Source organism: Scophthalmus maximus, chromosome 2, assembly GCF_022379125.1.
Source record: "Scophthalmus maximus strain ysfricsl-2021 chromosome 2, ASM2237912v1, whole genome shotgun sequence".
In the NCBI taxonomy this organism is placed as follows: Eukaryota; Metazoa; Chordata; class Actinopteri; order Pleuronectiformes; family Scophthalmidae; genus Scophthalmus; species Scophthalmus maximus.
In genome coordinates this window covers 19,299,504-19,321,061 of record NC_061516.1, presented here as the reverse complement: position 1 = coordinate 19,321,061, position 21,558 = coordinate 19,299,504, and the positions used below count along the sequence as shown (strand labels likewise).

The 21,558-nt window shown below is 44.0% G+C and overlaps 2 protein-coding genes across 5 annotated transcripts in view; one reads left to right on the top strand and one right to left on the bottom strand.

Annotated features, from left to right (window-relative positions):
• The window catches only part of sh3pxd2b (SH3 and PX domains 2B), a 36,169-nt gene extending 24,711 nt beyond the window's left edge, over positions 1 to 11,458 (top strand). Inside the window, exons 6-15 of one of the 4 annotated variants that reach the window (XM_035624212.2) lie at positions 2,341 to 2,366; positions 2,758 to 2,793; positions 4,157 to 4,288; positions 4,491 to 4,592; positions 5,921 to 6,004; positions 6,723 to 6,840; positions 7,361 to 7,572; positions 7,717 to 7,763; positions 7,871 to 7,996; positions 8,142 to 11,458. In XM_035624212.2, coding sequence (XP_035480105.2) covers positions 2,341 to 2,366; positions 2,758 to 2,793; positions 4,157 to 4,288; positions 4,491 to 4,592; positions 5,921 to 6,004; positions 6,723 to 6,840; positions 7,361 to 7,572; positions 7,717 to 7,763; positions 7,871 to 7,996; positions 8,142 to 9,677 — 2,419 coding nt within the window. In that variant the 3' untranslated portion in view covers positions 9,678 to 11,458. The remainder of the gene's footprint in view (positions 1 to 2,340; positions 2,367 to 2,757; positions 2,794 to 4,156; positions 4,289 to 4,490; positions 4,593 to 5,920; positions 6,005 to 6,722; positions 6,841 to 7,360; positions 7,573 to 7,716; positions 7,764 to 7,870; positions 7,997 to 8,141) is intronic. The other 3 variants (XM_047336950.1, XM_047336955.1, XM_047336957.1) reach the window with 3 other exon arrangements.
• Positions 11,459 to 11,965: 507 nt separating this feature from the next.
• Positions 11,966 to 21,558, bottom strand: part of stk10 (serine/threonine kinase 10) — a 36,600-nt gene continuing 27,007 nt past the window's right edge. Inside the window, exons 9-20 of the mRNA XM_035624210.2 lie at positions 20,332 to 20,685; positions 19,773 to 20,198; positions 17,263 to 17,387; positions 16,187 to 16,310; positions 15,886 to 16,065; positions 15,651 to 15,743; positions 15,307 to 15,436; positions 15,039 to 15,163; positions 14,660 to 14,848; positions 14,438 to 14,563; positions 14,161 to 14,274; positions 11,966 to 13,835 (exon numbers count right to left, since the gene is read on the bottom strand). Of these exons, the coding sequence (XP_035480103.2) occupies positions 13,701 to 13,835; positions 14,161 to 14,274; positions 14,438 to 14,563; positions 14,660 to 14,848; positions 15,039 to 15,163; positions 15,307 to 15,436; positions 15,651 to 15,743; positions 15,886 to 16,065; positions 16,187 to 16,310; positions 17,263 to 17,387; positions 19,773 to 20,198; positions 20,332 to 20,685 (2,121 nt within the window). The 3' untranslated portion in view covers positions 11,966 to 13,700. The remainder of the gene's footprint in view (positions 13,836 to 14,160; positions 14,275 to 14,437; positions 14,564 to 14,659; positions 14,849 to 15,038; positions 15,164 to 15,306; positions 15,437 to 15,650; positions 15,744 to 15,885; positions 16,066 to 16,186; positions 16,311 to 17,262; positions 17,388 to 19,772; positions 20,199 to 20,331; positions 20,686 to 21,558) is intronic.

Genomic DNA, 21,558 nt, shown 5'->3' with positions numbered 1-21,558 from the left:
TTCACTCTTCAGTTTTTGTAATGCCCTTAAGCAAGGCACTTTGGCTCCGACTTAATTGCGCCCGCTCGCCAGCAATTACTGTTGAGCGAGTGAAATTGCAAAATGTAGGTTCTTATGTTGTTAGGTAATTCTGACTTGCTTCTCTCACCGTTCACATCTTTGGTGTTTTGTCAATGCCCTTCAGGGGTGAATTACACAGTGTGAGCGCCACGGCGTTTGTAGCTCAAGGACGTTCCCCGAGACACACGCTGTAGCTGTTGTGGGGATTAGGTATAAGACAGGTTCCTGCGCCAGTCGGCCATATTGCTATCTATAACGTGGATGGATTTGATGTCACCCGGACGTCTGCCGTCTGTCTGCTGCAGTTGCGTTTATTGAACTTGCCATGCCGCTCAGAAATATGAAAGTCATTTCTTCACCTCTTATGTCCGATGGTAGAACTCTGCCTTATATAGCTGGTGCTATAATAAGAGGTTTAAGGCAATTCTAATGGCAACATGTTACTTGCACATCCACTCAGTTATGCGCAGTCAAGTAAAGTTCATATTTCATTTGACCTCTTTTTCACTCTGTAGTGGCTGTCTATGATAATCTGACATAAACAGATAGTCTATGTCTGAAAGAATCGAAGGAGACTGAGACGGACCGTTGATCTGAATGTGTAGTTCCTGACACACACACACACACACACACACACACACAGGCCAACACACACACAGGCACACAGTTCTCCTGTCCTCCCTGTATGAGGTTGCCAAGGTCGCATACCTCCTTGCTCTTCATACAAAACCCCCAAGCATGTGTTGGGAGAAGCAAGAAGCAGCGTTTACTCGAGGCGGACGAATAAGGGAAAGACCTTGGTTTGTCTTTATTGAAATTGGATTACTGCTCTCTGCTAGTGCAGCCTGTTGTTTGGCTGACTGACAACGGGGCCGGTGTACAGACACAGCAGCCACTGTGGCAGAAGAAGATTTATCCCCGGCCCACAAATCGACTGGATCTTGGACTCTCTCCTTCAAAGCAGCAAACTTAGGGGGAAGAGGGAAAGGAGGATTAAGCTGTAAAGAGGAAGCAGAGGGTCAGAGAAGCAGAAAGGGGATGTTAATAGAAAACAGGGGTGCAGGGCAAGGAAAGGAAAAACGCAAGGAGGGGAGATCATAAGGGAAGAATTAGGCGGTGGACCAAGATGGAACTGGAGCTTGACGGGAAGAATGAAAAGGAGATCATATATAACTAGGATAGAGGGAAGGGATGGGTTGAGGCAAAGCCTGGAGGGAGAGATGATGAGTGATACACTAGTCTGTAAACTTTGGCCCCAGGTGTAGAAACCTAGACGCCGATACTGTCCTGTTGCGGAGGGTCTCCCTTTCTGAGACAGCAAGTGTGTTCTCGCCACTTCTCTCTAGTTATGATCTGTTTCGTTTTAGTTTGTTCACATCAGCTGCTGCCATGTTTGCCTGATGGTAATTTTCCCCCCACGAAAGTTGAAATTGAAAAAACTGGGAGTGGGACGATTGTGCGAGTTAGTGGCTGTGCCCGGTGCACAGCTTGACCGTGGTCTCACCTCCAAGTAACCCCCAAAAAGCATAGACGTGCTGTACACAAACAATCCACATCATTTGGCACTGCTTTTGTTCGCCTGCAGGCAGGGATTTCTTTTCTTTCTTTTTCTAGTACGTCAGTGGGTGCGTTCAGGGGCAGAGATTTATGGAGGCCGAAAGCCTCTGCAATTAACAGTTGTGCCGATTGAAAGAATGCTTCATGTGGCTGAGAGCATTCATGTTGATGCAGGGAAATGAACAAGGGGGCGCTGCCAAGGAAATGATCCAGGGAGATGAAGGAGTGAGTGAAGTAGAACATGGAAGATGTGAGATGGAAAAAAAGGAAGTATAGGAAGCCCATAACTTAAGGGAGCAATATTTAGATAACAAAGGGAGAGAGAGAGAGACTTTTCAGGGAATCTGGTCTTTGGATCAGCTGGTGCTGTGGAGAGTGGGGTCTATTTATCTTGCTAATGACTAAACCCGAGCAGATTCTGTATTGAATTGAACATTTAATGTTTATCTGATAGGGACAGATGCAATGCACAGAGCGTTGAACAGCAATAATCCAGTGCAATGCATCACCAGATTTGTAGCAACTGCGTACTTTTCCAACGCCTGTCCCAGAAGGGCTTTTAAGACAACAAGCACGAACATGAAATATCCAAATTAGATGGTAAAAGGTATTCAGTTGACCACTGCAACTAGCCAGAGTACATACATTCGCAGAAACACCTATCCGTATATGAACAAATGTCTTTTTCCTGGTAGTAACGTGATGATTTCCTCTTGTTACCAGGGAACCCATTGGAAAGAAGAAATCAGGTAAGACGCAACTTTATTCTCGTAATTTTAAATGAAACTGGTGATGGGTGGCCTTGGATATGGTGTGTGTGTCGTTTTGTCTTTGAAGAAACGTAGTGCAGACAAAGAATCATGTACGTATTCTTATGAATTCAAGTCCAACAAATCATCCGTAGTACATATTAGGATATTGTCTCCATCTAGTGGTCACACAGGGATTCATTAACATAACATAAGACATACAGTTTTTTATTCTGGAGTTGACTATTACAGCAGCAGTTGCAGAGAAAGCCATTTCTTTCTTTTTATATGTCTATATCCTCTCTGTCCTCTTCACTCATCTAATATTCTCAAGTTGCATCCATGTCATTTTTTTTCAGTTTTCTTCTCCATTCATTTTCCTTTCCATCAGGGATTGTGGAGCGAGCGACTACTTTCCTAAAGCGAGGTAGTAAACACGCTGCCATGGTCGGTCGTGCTGTGTGTGTGACCCAGCGGGTTGCTATAGTGGCCTGTCCCCCCCCCCCCCCCCCCCCCCTCCCTCTCCTTCCCTGGCCCGGGCAGGTGGGATGTGGCTCTGTTGAAGCCCTGGGGGCTTTGCATTTGGTTCTATGATGGATTCACAGTATGAGTGGTGAACTTAGGACCTGGACCCAGGACTTGGCTCAATTCTGGTTGAGATCTAAGTATTGTTGTGTTGGGACAGAGAATAAAAAGTCTGAAGATAATGGCAGGATTAATACCTGGCACCTACTTCGGAGGGTTGCGCCTTGTACTGTAGATACAGTAGGGCCTCATATTCTACCCTAGCTACATTTTCAGCATCATGTAAAATCTTAGAGTTCGAGGGAACTGGTTGAGACCGAGACAGTTCAATTTGCATGTGTCTGTATGATAAGTAACATTAAAATTGAGAAATATCAATTTTGCAATAAAAATGGACAGGTCACCAATTACTTTGAATGGCATCAGATTTAATTGATAAGAATTAATGTTTTACATATGCAATTTTGTTAATTCATCTTCCCAACGTTTTTTTTTTTTTGGCTTTCGAGTGAGCTAACTGATTAACGTCTTGGAGAAAAATAACTCGGATGTTAGTTTCCCTCGTGTTAAAAGCCGATTGTACTAAGGCTGGCTTTGTTCTAACACTGGTGGTGGGTCTCTGTGGTGCTGGTTTGTGCCCGTGTGGAAATCGCAGCCATGTTTTGATGATTGTCTTTAACCCTCGACACCTTTCAATCCTCCTCATCCACTCCAATTCTCCAAATTTTCCTTTTTTTCCCCATCATCGTTTCCTTCACGCCATCTCTCCAATCACATCCGTTGCCTCCTCTGCTTTCATGTCTGGGTGAATCTCCATACTGTAAAAAAAAGCCTCCTCTCATGTACCACCGCTTCAGCAAAATTTCAACCCTTGGAATTATTTTCCGAGCATTTCGGCAAAAGAATAATCGCTCCCTTTTTTTTTTTATAGCCCTACAGATGCACTTTAGCTGTTTTGCAAAGACCTTATTTTAAATTGGATTTTGTGTTATGAATTTAAAGTGTGTTCAGTTTCACTGAGATGCAAAAAAATCTTAAAGCTCAGTATTTCAAAGCTGCATAGATATAATCCGTTAAGTCCAAATTCATGGCCATGCTAATATTACATTAATACCAAAGATCCCTGATGAATAACAGGTAATGAGTAGAGGCTTATTTTTTTTTTACATTATTGAGATTTCCTCTGTAGCTTACCTTGGAGATAAGCAGGAAGAGGACAGAGCCAAATGAACCTCTGTTTGTCGATTTGTTTCCCCCCTCAACAGGAGACTCCACCTCGGGGGACCCTCTCCTCCTCGACCAGTACGTGGCGGTAACGGACTATGAAAAGCAGGAGAGCTCCGAGATCAGCCTGCATGTGGGTCAGGTGGTGGAGGTCATTGAGAAAAATGAGTCTGGTGAGTTCTGTGCAGCGTCGTGCAGTGTCGTTACCTCAACTTTAGACTGCGCAAAAGGTTGTGGGTGCATTATTACCATTCAATACTTTCATTACAGCACAGCTTGGCTGTTAATTACAACAGCGAATCCCAATGAATCCTTGAATGAGACGAGCTCTCGTGATTTCTAATGGGTCGCTGTGTTTATATCCTGCCCACTCAGGGTGGTGGTTTGTGAGCTCTGAAGATGCCCAGGGCTGGGTCCCTGCCACTTGCCTCGAGGCACAGGACGACCCGGACGACTTCAGTCTTCCTGGGGAAGAAGGTACACGGAGCTTTTCCCCTGGGTGCTATTGTTTGTACACCCTTCACAAATCCGAATGCAGAGGCCATTTCAAGATTTACTCTCGAACCCAAATGTACAAGCAAGTGGAGGTTAAAGCCCCAGTGTGTAATATTTGGAAGAACTTATTGACAGAAATTGAATATATTGTTCATGTCCATGTGTTCATATATATGTATACTCACCTGCAACAAAGAACCAATGTTTTTTCATCAACTTGGAATGAGTTAAATAAATGCCGTTGCATAAAACGGTCCAGAATACGTTGCATTCGCGCTGAATTTTCAGTGCTACCGGAAATGGAATCAGCGGTGCACCAAAATAAAGTGTCCCCTGTCGGTTGCTCAGTTGGCCGCGGTGTGCAACTTTACCACCAGATGTCGCCAGAAAATTACAAAAATTACGCACTGGGGCTTTAAACTGTCCTGCTAAGCAATGTTGATGAATATCTTTGGTGTTGCTGTCTTTCTGTCGCCTTCTGAGGTGCAACACACACCATGTGTAGCATCACATTGTATAAATAAGAGGTAAATACATAGTATTACATATAAGTAGTATGTAAGTAAAACATAAACAAAATCATGAAATATGTATATAAGTATATTTTAAAGGCCGTCTGTGGCATACATTTGGGCTAGTTCCATAAAAACTGTGATGTACATTTTAATAGAATTAAAACAGTAATGATAATGCACAGCATATGGCTGGAGCACTACTAAGCAAAGAAGGGTACCAAGCCAATATGCAAATTACGGACTATATTTCAAGTGTGGGAAAGCCTGAGGAAGTATGTTGTTATAAAGTGGACGTTGCGCTGGCTGCACTGTTGTTGGGAAGGTCTCTCCTCACAGCCCTGGAATAAGAGAATGACTCAAATCTAACATTCAAATTCACTCACATTAGCATTATTCTACTAGAGGTCGAGGAATATATCATGCAAAAGACGGCACTTGGCCGCCCACATGCCTCCGCCAAAGCCGAACAATCCTTGTCTAGTTTTTATGGTAGAAATGTTAGAAATAAATCCCGGATCTGCCCCTTCATCTGCTTCTGCGCCGAAATGCTACAGCTTTCCTCCACAGTAGCTGGAGATGGCAAACTTTGCACAAACATAGATTGATTCTTCGTCAACAAATTGGACCCATTTACTGACAAATATTCCACATAAGTGATCATGTCTGCTTTGATTAGAATTTAGATATCTTCTAGGTCCACCAATACTGAAAAAAAATGCTTCAATTAACGATAATCCGGATGACATATTGTATTGTTCACTTCCTATTTTGCCCCACGTACTGTGCTGGGATCAGTGCCTCGGAGATTCTGGTCACTGCCAAGGCACGTGGGTCGTCGCAGAACTTTAGGGGATCTATTCAGCACAGGCTTTGGGCAAGGTGGAGCGCACGCCTTTCTTTCCCCCCTATTCTAAATGTGTGTGCGTGCATGCTTGTGTGAGTGAGTGAGTGAGTGAGTGAGTGTGGGAGTGAGTGAGTGTGCATGGTAATTCATGTGTATGCACATGTTTGCTGCATGTGAGACCCGAGCATGTGAATTAAAACCCTCGCACGCAAAGTGGATTGTGTTTTTGTTTGTCATAAATAAAAAAAAAATGAGATACATGTGTGTATCATTTCAATTAACCAGCATTAATAAACACTTGGTATATCAGTAGTTATATTATATCTGTGCTGTATATAATAATAGTAGAAAAAAAGAAAATTAAATTAGTGCATTTCTAGAACAGCAATACAGTATATGTGTCCTCTTTGTGGAGGATGTATGTGTGTTTTGTCCGTCCGACTTACATCTTCTCACTCCACAAGATGCTGCTCAAGCCTTGCCTCGATCAATCAGTTTGCAAATGTAAAAGCCAATGTGCCTCAATAGGTGGCAACCACAGTGTCTCATCCTATATCCCAAAGGGAGAGGGTTGCGTCGGACAAAGTGCTTTGAACTGTGCGCTTTGTCTCCCGAGCTTTGACGCTACATCAGCATTTATTTGTCCCCCCCCCCCCCCCCCCCCCCCCCCCCCCTTTTGTTGAACCGTAAATTTCTAAAAAAAACAGACACTGTTTTTTGTATTTTACAATATTGGCCTTTTTGTGACTGTAGACGAGAAGTACTCGGTGATTTACCCGTACTCGGCCAGGGACCAGGACGAGATCGACCTGGAGAGAGGAATGATTGTCGAGGTCATTCAGAGGAATCTGGAGGGCTGGTGGAAGATCAGGTATTTCAAATCGGTGTCAAGATATCCCTGTGTGAGAGTTTGAGGATGATCGTGAATATGAAATGTTGCATGTACCATAGGACAGGTTCATTTCTCAAAAAACAAATGGTTGGATTGACATGCTTCTGGTTTATTTTGATTTCACAGACAGTACTTACAAAAAGAGATACGTCCATTTCAAACAATGTAACCATTAATGCCCCACATATATTCCATGCGTCCTTTACGCTGGCACCTGTTGTCAGGCAAAAGAATCCACTGGAGTTCAGCACAGTCAAGAGTTTCTGACGACAACAAACATGTGCGTCTGGTGAAGGAGGCAAAGGCGGCAGAGGCGTAAACGGCGATATTTGTAGTTTCTTACCAACTCGCAAAAGTCTCTCCTCAGAAAGTTCAGGTGGTGCTGCTCAGTTTCATCCTATCCAAGAACTTTCACAAGAAATTGAGCATAACTGAGCCTTGGTCCTACCCAGTCAGTTCACTCAGTCAACCAATGAGAGTACATCTCTTCTCCGCTCAGGTACCAGGGCCGTGAGGGCTGGGCCCCCGCCTCCTACCTGAAGAAGGCGGACATTCAGAGCCAGAAGCAGTCAGCGGGAGCTGCTGCCCATGCCAGTACAAACGACCTAGACGGCTCCTCCAAACAGAACCAGCAAAACAACGCGGCGAGAGAGAACAGAGACAACAGCCACAAAGAAAACAGGCTCTCGTTTTTCTCCGACAACAACAAAAGTACGTGAATTCAACAAAGGGGTGCAGCTTGTGATTCTGTCTTTTACTTGTATCTTTTCCCTTACCAAGTATGTAACTGTGCATTGATTTCTGCAAATGTACACCTCAACATAATTTTCGTTTGCACGTCTTTTCCCTCCACAGAAGTCGGATCAAGACGGGGACCTCCTCCACGCAGAGATCTTACCATTGTAAGATTCAACAGGGCAACAATTCTCTTGTATTTGAAGATAACTCGCAATTTTCCCTCAAGTTTTTCATTGTCTTAACTCGTACACGTCTCTCTCATACCGCTCAGCCACGTGGTGCGAACCTACCCAAGCCACCCATTCCTCCTCAGGTTGAGGAAGAGTTCTACACCATAGCAGATTTCCAGACCACTATACCTGATGGTATAAGCTTCCAGGCTGGAGTTAAAGTTGAGGTGGGTCAAGTGTGAAAGTTAATTTAATAGTACAACATTTTTGATTAAAGGTTTTGGGAATTTAATCTATTCATTTATTTCTTTTTTGATTGATCTTCAATGACATAGTAAAATGAAATCAGCTTTTTTTTTTTTTCCCTCCAAGGTGATTGAGAAGAATGGAAGTGGTTGGTGGTACATCCAGATAGATGACACTGAGGGCTGGGCCCCTGCCAACTTTATCGACAAGTACAAGAAGACCAGTAATGCCCTGAGACCCAATTTCCTTGCCCCTCTGCCCAATGAGATGGAGAAGCTGAGACTGGAAGATGGTGGTTTTTCTAATGTTCCAGGCACAGAGGACAGCTGGTCCAAGCCTTTACCAGATGAGCCGACCACAGCCCCCGAGTCCTGTGCCCGGCCTAAGCTGAGAGACTGGAAGTCCAGCGCCAGCAAGGGGGGCCCTCCCTTCTCTGGGCCTTTGCCTCCAGCTCCATCTGCCCCTCCAGTTGAGGAGAAACCAGCTCTGCCTCCTCGAAGGGAGTCCATTAATAAGAGCTTTGATTTGGAGGTAGCAGAAAAACCAAGACCTGATCTTTCCAAGCCTTTGCCCCCCAAACCCCCGGCGCCTGGGGTCATCGTGCCGCTGGTTACACCAAAGCCAGCCCCCTTCAAACCAGAGAAACCACCAGAGGCCAAGAAAGAAGATAAGAACAAAGCTCTTCACCTTCGGAATGAGATGGGTCTCGAATGTGGTCACAAGATCTCTGCCAAAGAGGTGAAGAAGTTTAATCTGAAACCTGTTCCTAAACAGCCACCAAAACCCAAATCAGAAGTGCAGGAGGAGAAACCAGAGGCACCTGGCCCATCGGTGTTAATAAAGCCCAAGCCAGTACTCCGGCCTAAACCTGTTCCAGCCGCCAGGCCAGATCCCCCGGCAGAGAACAAACTGGACATCACCAACCTAAGAAGCAAGCTGAGGCCATCAAAACCAGCAGATCTCGGCTCCGGGTCCGCTGAGGCGAACCATCAGAACGGTGCCTCAGCAGCAGTTAACAGTCCCCGACCCAGTTCACCACCGAGCTCTCCACCTACCCACATCCCCAGTCTCAACAATGCCAAGTACTGTAAAGAGCCAAAAGTTCCCCCAAAACACATGAATGGCCACAGCCACGAGAGCTCATCGCCCCCTGCCAAACCAACAGTGCCTCCCCACAAGGAACCCCCTCAGAGACCACCCGGCTTGGCTCCGAGAAGACCTCCTCCTCCGAAGAAGTCCGAGCCATCCAGTCCGACTGAGCTCAAACCGCCATCCGCTCTCAAAGAAGCCCAGGATATTCCCAAGGCCGGACCGCCCCAACTCAGCAGACCGCCTCCCCCTAAACCCAAAGGGTTTGTTCCGATACCCGCAAGCAAAGAGAAGGAGGAGTCCAAGGTCAACAAAGTCCCAATTCCTCCCAAGCCCCAGTTGAAGCCCGGCCCACCCAAGGACAAGCTTCCGCCTTTACTCAAGGAGCCCAGCAGGGACGAGCTGTATCTCGCTGTGGCGGACTTTGAAGGGGATGAACAAACGTCCAGCTTCAAGGTGGGTACAGTGTTTGAGGTGTTGGATAAAAACAGCAGCGGCTGGTGGTTCTGTAAAAAAGCAGGTGATGAAGTCGAGGGCTGGATCCCCTCGAATTACCTGAGCAAGAAACCTTAGTCTGAATGTGCCCTCACAATCATCCCCCATGCGAATAAATAAAAACAAAAGGTTTTAAATGAACAAATTATCACTACTTTGTAGCTAGTTAGCATTTGTTTAATTTATAGGTACTTTTTTTTTTTTAATTGACACATTTGTTATGTTAAATTTTTTTACGAGGATGTTCTACCTTAACTGAACCAGCAATAACACATGCCCTAATGGGTCGTGTGATGTTTACTAGTTTTTAATCTTAAGTATTAAGTGAGATATTATCTGCTTGCATTGCCATATGCTAGTTGCAGCCTGTGCCAGTCCTGCCATTACAAAGGCTAGATGTCATAACAGCGATTAAATGTATCCTCACCCATGCCTCCTAAGATATTGTGCCTCGATATTATATGCAAAGTGCTTTAGTGCTTAATGAACCGTACGTGACTGTAGACATAGTTCTTGTTGGAATCGTCAAAAGCTTTGACTTTAAATCTAAAATCTAGAATCCCAGGAGAGTGATCTAGATGTTCATATCCTGCCAGTCTTTCTCCAGCAGTAGACGAACAAAACAAAAATCATAAATCGCTAAGACAATGACTGCACATAAACTCATTAGTAGGTCAGTGACCACATCTGGGCTTTCAAGTGCTATTACTAAAAATATGTATTTGCCAAGTAGAAGTGCCGTTTGTTACAACTGAAACATGCGTATTAGTTTTTGTGCTATTGTAATGCTTTTCTATTTTAATTAATGTTACAGTGACTTGTAACAAATGGGCACTTTTTCAGTCATATCAGATGAGTTTTGGGTTTGCACATGCATCAGGAAGGGGGGGAAATGCCACAGTGCATTTTATTTCTGAATTTTACTCTTCATTGCATTTGCAATATTTTCATACTTACTGTAGCAAAAAAATCAACTCAAAGATGAGGCTAGGGCATCAAAGCTGTGGAAGTGTAAAGAGGTATTTTAACTTCCATGTTCTCTCGCACCCAAAAAATAAGAATTGTGAAGTGTGTCTTGCCCAAGCACCTCTGCGTCTCTGCACCAGATGTCTGGCCAGGCGTAAGAAATTGGAAATCTACAGTGATTTGTGCAATGATTTACAGTATTTTAAGTGTACAGACTGGACGTTTGGTGCTCGAATAACAGCAAAGTATGACCATTGTATAAAAAAAATAATGTTGTACATTAGTACTTGACTGGTTTCAAGCATTGTCAGTATAGCAAATTATTTTGAATGTACAGAAATGAGAGTCATATCTGAACTGTTATCATTTTTCTGATGGTGGTCCGCCCCGAAAGGTCTTTCACTCTGTACTGATTGTGGTTTTAGAAGGGAGAACGAGCCAAGGGGATTTTGGTTGGTTGACTTATGGGAGTTTTGAAATTACTGAAAAGTAGGTCTGTTGAGAAAAGTACATTAAACCACTGGGTGATAATTCCATACCAGAAAAAGCAAAAAAGTGGAAAATAAAAAAATGTATGTTCATAGCTGTGGACATAATCGGACAAGGCTACAAGCTGCAACGCTGATTCGGTTCAGCTTCTAGTCGCTTCAATGTTACACCACCTTCCACTCATGTTCTGCAAAGAAGAAAAAAAGGACAAAAGTTAAAATATACCTTAAGTTGTATTGTCCAGGTTCAATGTGTGAGGAAGGTACAGTACAGTGCAAAGCAAATGTTGTGGGTTGATGGTGACAGTATTGTAATATTATTTACTTCCTTTTTTTTTGCTATGTATTTTCCATTACATTGAGTCTCCTCTTTCACTCAAGTCAATAAAAGTTTTTGATTTTTAACTTAAGTTGTCACACTGTGTCTGAATCGGGAAAATGTTTAGTGCAAGAATGGTTTCCTCTATTGCCGGGTTGAAACTGGTAAAAGCCTCTTTCTTTTATGTTGCCCTAATCAGTATTTCTATAATGAAGGTAGCCAGTAGAGTTTTTGACCACTAAGAGTGCTAAAGAGCTGTTTTTCCAGTTTTTAGTTTTTTAAACACCGCAATGAATAAGAGGTCAGCCGGATGGTAAACATGAAAGTCAACAATGTAGGACGTTAAAAGTATTCATCTGCTTTACGGATGTTTACATGATGAAGATGACCGATTCTGCTTCTTTATAAGACAAAGGATAAAAACGGTTTTGGAGAGAAGCGCTAAATACGAACAACAGCTCATAGAAAACAACCGTACGCAACCTTACATCTAGATGTCATGGCCTCATGTTGACGTCACAGCATGACCCGTGCATTGATGGCGATGGCTACCCACCAATAGCTTATTAGAAAGAGCACACGCCACAATCCAGTCATTAGAAAATCTGCATTTATTAAGTTATTTACAACAGTGGTTCCTTTCCGATACAGTTTCATTCGCACTCACAACCCCCCCCCCCCATACAAACAATGCTGTGTAAACTGAGGCAAGAGAGGAAGACCTAGGTGGAGCCATTGAACATGACAGAAAGAAAAGAAAAACATTTAAATACTTCTGAGACAGTGTTTGAGGGAGAGAGAGAGAGAGAAAGGCTGAACTGTACCTGATTGCTGACCCGAGGTCAAACTGCTCTGAAGACACTTTCTCTCACTGAGGCCACAAGTTTCTCAGCTGCGAGCTTTGGATTTCAGTTGGTGACACATCTGGAGGAGACTTACAGCAGACTGAATTGTTGCACTCCCTTAAACATAATATGAAGAGTTCTGTTCCAGAAATCATACCATCGTAGAAAAACGATCTCCCCGCTTGCCAAACACAACAAAAGATTGATGAAGATGAAATAGTTTCAAGCAATGTTGTGTCTTTCCAAAAGAGTTGATACGTCTGTTTTTGGTTTAACTCTTCATATTATTCTCCCACTCAGTGCAAAAGAAGGCAAAGGAAAAAATAAACAACTCTATAAAGGTTAGGAAAGACGTACATATAATATTGCACTTTGGTTAGCAGGCAGTGCATTAACTGCACATGTACAACAATTATACACTTTAATACCCTTTTCTTTTTTAAATTTAGATTTAAATCCCCCGTCTAACATCCTTCAAAGAACATAACAGTATTTAACTTTGGCTTCGTCAGTTCCCATCCAGTGTGACTGATTTTACAGTAAGAATACAACAGAAAAAGAGCAAACATCATGACATCAACTCTGTGTAAATAATAACAAGTCTTTCCTCATCTGTTTAAAATCTCATAACTAAAAAATCATTTAAAAGAAATTAAACATTTTGATAACTTTAGATATTGCCACATCCCTAAATCATTTAAAGAAGATTAAAAAAAAAATTAAAAAAGAAGAAGAATGAGGAGATCCTTCATACCGTGGGTGTTGGTTAAATGAAGAGAAAAATATAATCTACAGTGACAAATCAGGATAAGAGTTTTCTTAATCAGTAAAAAATAAATACAAGCTTACTTTGGCAGCTACATGACATGTGTCTGTCTTAAAGACAAGCAGGTGAATAGGCCAAGATATGGGAGAAATGAGAGGAAAAGAATTGTTGGGTTATTTGAAAGGTGGCACTGATAATTTGGGGTTAAAAAAAAAAAAGTTTCTGGCTCACCAGCCTTAATAGAAACAAACATTCCTTCTCATCATGCCAAAATAAGTTCCCCTGCTTGGTGCTCAGGACAACAAACTACTATTACTATTGAAACTATTATTTATTTCTAAAAAAATACAATTTAATATTTCCTCAATTTTTACTTATTAAGATTCATTTGGTATTTTCATCTCCCCAAATGAAGAGCCACTGTATCGTGGCATACAGATGTTTTACTGGTGAGCTATAAGAGGCATAAAAAGAAAGAGATAGAAAGAAAAAAAAACTGTATGGAAGCAGTCACGAAGCGTGCCATGACTTTTAAGTCAATCCAATACTATCATGCCTTTCAAGGGAAAAAAAATGTTAAAACATAAATATGAACTAAAAAAATGTAGGAAACTAATGGAGGGATAAGCTGGCAAAGCAAATTTAAACTGAGGCAGCAGACAATGGTGGATAAAATGGCCGACTGTGTGCAGGCCGGGAGCCACAGCAGCTGATTTTTTATGTGGAAGAGTCTTGGTAAGGCACAAACTTGGAGAGTTTATGGGGCGAACTGGGGTTCGGACATTCGGACTTGCTCATCCTGAAGAAAGCCTCCTGGTCCCGTTTCTTCATGTCAAGCTCCGCTTCGAGTGCCTGGGGAGGTTGAAACATTTGTACACTCACTGTATTCTCTAGGAAAATACAGGCATTGAATCGGGACTCGGTATCGGCAGATACTCGATAATAAATGACTCAGGGCGGGGGGCATCCCTATGAGACCCCAATAAAATGTCTCCTTTGAATATTTTTTTTGGTTTTGAAATCAGTTTCTTTTTACACATTTTAATATGAAAATAATGTCCTCATACTCAGGACTATCTGCTCAGTTTTCTGTAACTAGCGAGTGGATAATCTCGGTGCAAACGAAAAAGCATGTAGGAAAGCAAAAAATTTGAAAAACTGTGAAAACATGACGTACCTTCTTTCTGGGTTTCAGCTGATCCCTCCATTCCCTCAACAGCTGGTTGTGCTGCTCGTCCAAATACTTGAGCCTCTGGGTCTCGTTCTCAACCAGCAGGTGGCATTTTTCGTTCTGGAGCACAAAAACAAATGTGCCCGTTAGCGACGATCAGCCATTTCATTGTGCTCGTGTATTGTGCTGTGTCCTGCAGAGCGGAGAAGTGGGCCTTGGCAAGACTAAATATCTACGGTACAGTGACATGCAGGATGGTAGATACGTGTATGGGATGCGTCACCTGAAGCTGCTGCAGCTCGCGGATATTGCTTTCACACTGACCGATCCTCTCTCTCATCTGGTTGTCGTGTTTCTGCTGCTGATGCAGCCTCTCCGCCTTCTGCCGCTTCTCCTCCTGCAGGGAGAACTAAAGAGAGAGGGAGAGAGCGACCGGGGGGTTGACTGACTGAACTGTGGAGTGCACATGCCTGAACGGGGAGCGAGACGACCATGTCCCCTTCACCTGTTTGATCTTCTCCCTGTCCTCTGCGTTGCTTCCCGTCCAGTTGATGCGCAGGCTCTTCTTGAACATGGCCATGCGGGTCTTGGCCTCGCCACGCTGGATCTTGGGCAGCCGGTTCTTTTCCTGCTGCTGCCGACCTTTCAGAATCTCGATCATCCGCTGGTTGTAGCACTGCATCTGCTCTTGCTCCTGTAGCGACAAAGACCAATAGATACACATGGACCCTCCGCTGGACAATAGAGAAACGTCAAAAAATGTTGTTGGACCCGGGAAATCCACTGAGGATAAATTCCTGTGACTCGAGACTTGATTTTTGAGTTAAATGCGTGTAGAATAGTGCAGACGGTCCTCTGCTGTAGAGGAGAGTCCGCTCGGTTACCTTTTCGTGTTTTTTGAGGAGCTGGTGCCTCTGGAGGAAGTACCGATCTTTCAGCTGCTGCTTCAGTAGCTGGTGTCTCTCGTAAAGATTTTTCTCCTCCATGTCCCATATCGTGGCTTCACGCTCTGATCAAAGAGATTTGAACACACTGTCAGTCAATCCTGTGCAACTGACAAAAAAAATCCCTCACACCACCAGAGATTGACGACGGAGAACAACAAGACTCCGTCACTGTGATCGGGTTCTGTGTACGGCACGGGTACTGCACCTCTTATTAGGTTTTGCTTCTTGTTGAGGCATTCCCTCTCCATTTTTACAATCTCTCTCTTGTTGTCGGAGAAGATTTTCTTCAGCGTGGTGTCCATGTAGTTCTTCTGATGCGCCAAGAATTTCTCCTCCTAAAACACAGACACGAGACGTGGGAGACGGGGGAGACGGGGAGGAGGGAGTGGATTCGTTGTCAGGCGTTTAGAGAAAAAGAAAGGAGCAGGTGCAGAATTTCATCAGTGCCAAAAGGAGTATGTTCAGCATTTTTTTTTAAATTGTATTATTATGCCGGGTTGGGAATGCATGAAAACACCAGAAACTGAAATATAGACCGAATAACTTTACCTCTTTAATCTTCATTTCTTGGAAGGTATTCATCTTCTGTTTCAAGGTGTCTTTACGCTGAGTTCTGGGCATCTTATCAACAGACTGCTTTACCTACAGAGGGCACATTTCGGCTACATTCAGTGACTTTGAAGGTGAGGATGTCACATACATGATGCTCCCATCATGTCATGATTGAGCAGGACGTGAGAAATGAAAGATAGAAGATTGAATTGGTGAGTTTCTTTCAATGTACCTCCTTTTTCTTGTGTTTGATTTGATCCTGAAACTTGTGATAGTCTCGTTCCTGCTCCGCCTTGATGCGTCTGGTCTCCTCTTTGAGTTTGTCACAGTGGTCCGTCTCCTTCTTCTCCATCGTCTGCTTCTGATGCTTCTCCAGGTTCTCCAGCTCCACGTCGTAGTGCTTCTTCTTGGCCTGGGACAGGAACCGATAGGAAACAAGCACACTCGAAGCTTAGGAGATAGGACACGAAAAACAACTGTGGGGCTGTGACTGTGTGTGTGTGTGTGAATGTGTGTGTGGCGCTGGGACTCACATTCATCTCCTGGTCAAAACGTCTTTGCATTTGTTCTTTTTGCGTTTCTAGCTTGGTGTTCAGAGCAGCCTGAGCACGGTGCTCCTCCTTCTGCAGCAGACGGAGCTCCCGCAGTTCCTGACGTCTAAACACACACAGGCGACAGTATTTTTAACACATAACATTTCAAGGCTCAGTAATGTCATTAAAAGTAATATCCCAAAAAAATGTTCCTGTCCCCCGCTCAGCCTCTGCAGGGATGAAGTTCGACTGACGGCGAAGCTACGGCAGACACATCGGTGTAGAGCAGGAATGTGGATAGTGTTTATGGATAGTGTCTGTCAATCTACATGTACCACTTTTAGTCCTTTTATTTTTAAAAACAGCGACGCTACTGTTTCATGCAATGATGAAATGCAGAGAGAGCGAGTGCCACAATCTGTGCCAAAACCTTATAAAACATGCATTTCTCTTCTTTGAATACCAAATTATCTGAGAAATGTGTTTCTTTTTACTACAGTTATAGCTGCAATGTCATATCCTTACCACTAGATGGCAGGAGTAATGCACCAGGAACTCGAAGGCAGGGCATTTGCGTTTGTCATAACTGTACAAATCGCTCATTTTATAACTATACAAAGCATGTTGAGTGATATATTCAACAGCAACAACAACAACAAGTGTGTGAATCCTGTTTGACATCATTTTTCTACACAATAGCCAATTTTTTAGTCTCCTCTAAAAGCAACTTCCGTCTTTTTTTTCTCATTTGGATATTTGTATACTCTAATCCCAAGGGGTTTAAGCCCAAAAGAGCAGGGTGCCTTAAATAGTAGGCCATGCGTAGTAAAAACAACATCCAACAGGTCACTTATCACAGTGTGGACTTCAGTCAGAGCTAAGGAATGAACAGGCCCCTGAGATCATGGCCCTCAAAATGAAAACAGGTTTGTTCTGTTTTTTTTTAAATCCAGCAAGAAGAAAAGGGGACTAAGAGGTGGAGACGCAAATATGTCCAACTCTGCTTTTCAAGATGGATCAGTAGATAGATCAGTTTGTGTACCGAGTGTGCGTTCTGTGGTGACGCATCCGCATACCTCAGGAATCTCATCTCCTCATCTTTCTTCTCATCGTCCCTGATGATCTTCGAGGTGGTCACACTCACCTCCACGCCGTCGATAACGAACTTCCTGGTTCTCTTCAGAGTCTTACTGGAGAAGTCCTGAGGAAACAGATGCACATATTTCGGTTGGGTCAGATTTAGACAGATCCTTTGTATATACAGTATATATGCAGTATGCATGTGCTGAATATATTCGACAGTTGACTCAGAAACTTTGTCTGGAGGTTATTCAGGTAGGTTTGAGTCATGTTGGGGGACAAGGAGTAAGGGCTCGCTGCGTTGCTCAGAAATCCTATAATTTTCATTTTAACGCGCACCAGTGAAGCACCGTACTCAAGTAACATTGTTACAGCTTTTCTCCGGCGGAAAAGGAGGCAGCTGTGTGTTTGTGTGTGCTCACAAAGGCATGTATATTCCTGTCAGTCTGGTTCCACTGTTCCAAGCAGCGAGATGCCATGCAGGAATTCTCTCTCTGATAACAACGCAACCTCATCCACCAAGTATGATAGGACGAAATGTGACCTGGCCTTTTCGAAGCTTCCATTGACACTTTACAGCAACGTTTCGCCCTCACCTGAAATAGAGAGATTCAAGTTTTCAAACCAAACAAGAGCAGAATTTGTATTTTCCCCCCAGCCAGGGGGCCTGCCAAGGACACACCCAGATAAGAGTTGGACAAAGTCCGTCGATTTTAAGGGTGTATGAGAAAGACGGCACAGGCTGACCAAGCAATGTCTAAGCATGTAATACTATTTATTTATTTTATCCACCATTGTCTGCTGCCTCAGTTTAAATTTGCTTTGCCAGCTTATCCCTCCATTAGGTTCCTACATTTTTTAAGTTAATATTTATGTTTTAACATTTTTTTTTCCTTGAAAGGCATGATAGTATTGGATTGACTTAAAAGTCATGGCGCGCTTCGTGACTGCTTCCGCACAGTCTATTTTCTATTTCCTTTCTTTTTATGCCTCTTATAGCTCATTAAATTTCCAAAATGAGTCGAGGCCACCTCATGAGATTAAACTTGTCACTTTATGGCCGACTAAGCACATTGTTGTCGTTGAATGGTGACTTTCCCCTATCTAACTCACAATATTTACCAGGCCGATATGGCAGGGTTTACTCAGCAAGCCCTGGATGTTGCCATTTCCGGATTTATAGATAGTTTATATGAGAGGAGAGGAGAGGAGAGGAAGCCCAAGAACAAGGATGTATGCAAGGAAAGGCCAGACTAAGGACGCCCCTCTCCAGGCGGAGCAGGAATCAATTTGGTTTTTGTGTGAACTGCTGTCCACTCTGTCCAAGTTGCCACATGGAGCCACTACAGCTGAGCAAACAGACTCCACACTGTGTGACGCTACTGGGACGGCTAACTGCTACTGGGACTTGTTTTTTTTCCCCCTTTTTTGAAAAACTGACACGTGTACAAAAGCACTAAATACATGCTTGTTGTTATAGTGTGTACAGATGGGCACTATGATCGCCGTCCTGTAGCTCAACTCTAGTTCATGACTTCCCATCAGTCCTCCTTCACAAAATGGCACACACCCAACACGCAGATGGATTCACGAGGCGAATGGCAAACACTAATGCTCTCGATCATTACACACTTCTGCACTTGTGCAGAAATGCACAAAACGGCAGACTCGACTCAATATGCCCCGCCTGTCGTCCCGTTCCCAAAACAAAGACGGTGCATTCACCCTCCGACCGCCACAGGCTGCCGTCAGAGACGCCTGCTGAATAATCTCTTCTGGAAAAACCTAACATGCCACAAACAGACACATCTCCGCTCGCACAGTCAATAGGATTTCCATCATGCTGGGTCCATAAGCATCCAGAAGCAACTGGGCGACAATGGGCCGCATAGAAACTTCCATGCACAGTGATGAATGCTGAACTGTGTCCGCACAAAGGGCACTGTTGGTGCTGATGAACGGAAAACGTTGCATCTCCTGCTGCAGAGAGGCTTCGTAAAAAACGGTTTCTGTCTCGTCTCCCTTCAGCCTCCTAACTTCCTTTTCTTCAACAGGACTGTTGGGCACAGATTTGTCAAGTTGAGATAAGTTGTCATCTATGGCACGAATTGTTTCCAGCCTATTTTTTGATGTGCTTAAAAGTGTTTGTCCACTCTTGACAAGAAATATGTTCATATTCACTGCGAATCTTAAGAAATGAAAGTTACGTGTACTGTAGTGCAAGCCTCATTGAAGACAGGCTATCCTCTGTTTCAGATGGCCAACACCCACAACACAACACAATGCACTTTCAGTTCCTCTGTGGGTGCTAAGAAATAGTTTTTCCAAGGAGGGCCTTTTCCTACAGAAGCAGTGAGCAGCTTGCTTTACCTCTTTGAGACTTCAATGCTTTTTCACCATAAAAACACCTGTGTAATTTTTAATTCTGTAGAAGTATTCACACAGGACGGATCAGGTAACCATATATCCCTGCATGCAGGGAAATCGTTGCTAAGCGTCCACTCACCCTCGCAGACATCGAGATGTTCTCCTTGTTGATCGACATGTCCATACTCTCGGACGCCACGCTGCCCGAGTAAGAGTTCCGTTTGTTGATAATCCCTCCGTTGATATAAGGCGAGACGGACTCGGCGTTCCCTCTTACCGATGTCCGCTCCGGGGTGTCCATGGTCAGGCCGTTGGGCCCAGATCGGGCGGTAGGGACCGTCGTGGGGGCAGAGGAAGGTGCGGGAGTGGCTCTGGGAGAGACAGCTGGGCTTGGCCTCAGACTTGTTGAGTCTCCGTTAGACACAACGTCGCTCTCCTCCTCGGTCACCTGGACCGCGGGCTTCTCTGGGTCTGTCGAGTCTACGATGACGCCAACGCGCTCCTCAGATGCCTCGGGCTTGGGGAGAGGTGGTGGATGCTCCGTCTCTGGGGTCTCCATGGCAACCTTAAAAATAAATGTTTGTACATAATTATAACATTATATAATTGAATTGGATTCACCTGATCAGCCCGGTGTATTGGAATAGAATCTGGCCAGAGTACACAGAGAACAAAATAAAAGTAGACTTCAGGTGCACCTTTTCCTCCACTGACGTCGGCGTGCTCTTTCCATCCTCAATGCCTGAGTCTGAGCTGGAAGTTTTGGTCGAGGCCTCGCTCTCAGATTTTTCTGCCTCAAGAAGGACGTCGTCGGCCAGCTTGTCACCCAACTCCTTGGGATCTCTGGCGGGCACATTTTGCCGCGGCAGGGGTACAGGGACCGCCGTGACGGGACCCGGCCGCTCCTCCTCTGTTGGGGCGTCCGGCTCGGCTCCCTTCCTGGGTAAAGGCATCGGTGTGGTCGGGGAGGGCGTGGTGGGGCTCGGGGTATCCAGGGACTGGTCCCCTTCCAAACTGGTCTGACTGGTCTGGCACGGCTCCTTGCCTGGAGACTTCAGGAAGAAGGTGTGAGAGGAGAAGTGTCGTTAAGAACCACGTGACAAATTGTTTGATGTTTTTGAGCTTTAAACTCGGAGGTTTTCTCCCAAATGTTAATGTTTTTGAGCTTTAAACTCGGAGGTTTTCTCCCAAATGTTAATGTTTTCAACCTTTGGTTTGAGCCCAGATGCTAATGGATGAAGCCCTTTGAGCCACCCACCCGCAGTGAAGTAACCTTCACCTTTGCCTTCACAGGAATGCGGTCATTCCTGCCTTCATACTCCTGCGCTGCTTCCCTCTCACTGTGGCTCAGACAGACATCTAATCCTTGATAATTACATTAATAATGACAGAGGTCAAAGACCAAAATCAATGCTGCCAAACAGGGACACCATTTTTGTGTGACACTCCATGAGTGCAATGAACAGTCCAATTGGTTTGTTTAAAAAAAGAATAGATTTACATAACTTTTGTTTAACCAAAACAGGGTTTCTGTAAGGTTCACCACGTTAGATGGAATATATTTGAATACCAGTGTAACTTATTACGCAAAATATTGCAAGACGCAACAGAAATTAATGACACTAAATGATTAACTAATACACCTTAAATATCAGTAACTAGAAGAGAATTTATGGAATTCCTGCAGCAAGTATATAAATATACGGAAATAGGTCCTTTTAACAATTGTAAATCTATTTACAGGCGTGTGTGTGTGTGTGTGTGTGTGTGTGTGTGTGTGTGTGTGTGTGTGTGTGTGTGAGAGAGTGTGCGTGCAGTCTGTAATTATAAACACCTCCGGAGATGGTATTTTAAGGATCACGTGCACATCTATCTGCCCCACGGAGCAATTCTGCAACCCCTCCCACTAGAGTGAAAACAATACC